The sequence below is a fragment of the Aplysia californica genome, unplaced genomic scaffold (assembly GCF_000002075.1).
Source record: "Aplysia californica isolate F4 #8 unplaced genomic scaffold, AplCal3.0 scaffold00068, whole genome shotgun sequence".
Classification (NCBI taxonomy): domain Eukaryota; kingdom Metazoa; phylum Mollusca; class Gastropoda; order Aplysiida; family Aplysiidae; genus Aplysia; species Aplysia californica.
In genome coordinates, this window is record NW_004797338.1 from 788,270 (window position 1) to 789,740 (window position 1,471).

General features: G+C 40.4%; 1 protein-coding gene across 1 annotated transcript in view; it reads left to right on the plus strand.

Moving 5' to 3' along the window:
* Window positions 1-1,471, plus strand: part of LOC101862483 (calcitonin receptor) — a gene marked incomplete at its 5' end in the record, with an annotated part of 19,129 nt that overhangs the window by 4,130 nt on the left and 13,528 nt on the right. Inside the window, 1 exon segment of the mRNA XM_005093723.3 lies at window positions 1,142-1,277. Within this exon segment, the coding sequence (XP_005093780.3) occupies window positions 1,142-1,277 (136 nt within the window).

A 1,471-nucleotide genomic window follows, 5' to 3' on the forward strand; every position in this document is an offset into this window, starting at 1 on the left:
GTCGTAGTGTAGTGTTGGTGTGTGGCTAGAGGGGGTGGTCTGTGGGGGGGGGGGGGGTCGTTGGCCTCGCTGAGAAAGGTTGGTGTTGATGGTGGACGACGTGGATGGTGGGGATTGGGAGGGTGAGTTGTGGGGGCAGACAAAGGGACTGGTGAAAAGGACATCCTCTTAAGTCATTAGTCTAAGAATTTGTATTGTGTTTTGCTGGCTTATTTTCCCTTTCGGTTTTCTAGTTGATATTTGTAACCTTCAATGGGGGTGGAATGATAGTGGGTAAAACGGAAACAATATTTTTACTTTTCAAAGTCTGAAAAAAGAACACGGTTTCGTGTAGTGTAAATTTTGCAAGACTCTACTTTTGTGACCAACACATGGAATATAGCAACACAATTGCCCACAACAAAAAGTGATGATTTGCTTCAATTGTGTTATTGGATATTTCTAGTTATAATATGGAGTATCTGGCCTGGTATTAATTTTTTTCGTGACATTATTCCAATCTGGGAAAAGATTTCAGGTGACTGAAAGTGGAGTGGAAATATTTTTTTCTGAGAAACAAACTGATTTTTAGAATGTATGTTTTGTAAAAGAGGGAGTGTGTGTTTGTGTGTGTGGGGGGGGGGGAGGGGTAATTTATATTTAGCTTACAGCTTGGGGGAGGGGGTTTCGAATCTCTAAGGAAAAAGAAACAAAAACAAAGTACTTGATTAATAACATGGGCCCAAATGAGAAATCAAAATGAGATTCATGTCAGTTAGTTAAGAGTTTTTCGGCACACACAATGTAAGATTTCCGTGAGAACGAACAAGCACCACAAACAACAACAAATACAAAAAGAGCAGTCATGGATTTACATAAAAAAGGGCAAAATTCCTGTGCCAAGACAGATTATGACAGAGTTTACAATCAATCGTTAACATTAGAAACCATGTTCGTGTGTGGCTGGCATGTGCTCTGATGTGGTTTGCTCCTTCTTTCCTATCAAACATCTATCATCCTTAACGCTCCTCCTTCTTTTTTGTGTTTGGTTACTCTCTTGTAACACCTCTAATCTTCGGCACTTATTAGACCTTATAGTGTTTTAAAGGCCGTAAAACTCTTACTAAAACTTTTTTTTAAAAAACATGTTTTGACTCCTCAGGAAAGCAGCCAAAGCCACCTTGATTCTAGTCCCTCTGTTCGGACTTCAGTTTCTGACGTTCCCGGTGAGACCCGACGAAGGTTCTCCCCTCCATGACGTATACCTCCACTTTATGGCACTACTCATGTCACTGCAGGTACCGAGGCGGCAGCCCCCTGTTGATATGTACAAAGCCCACATTTTAAACTGTGTTCTTCTTCTTCTTCTTCTTGCTCTTCTTGTTCTTTTTCTTGTCCTTGTTCTTGTTCTTCTTCTTCTTCTTCTTCTTCTTCTTCTTCTTCTTCTTCTTCTTCTTCTTCTTCTTCTTCTTCTTCTTCTTCTTCTTCTTCT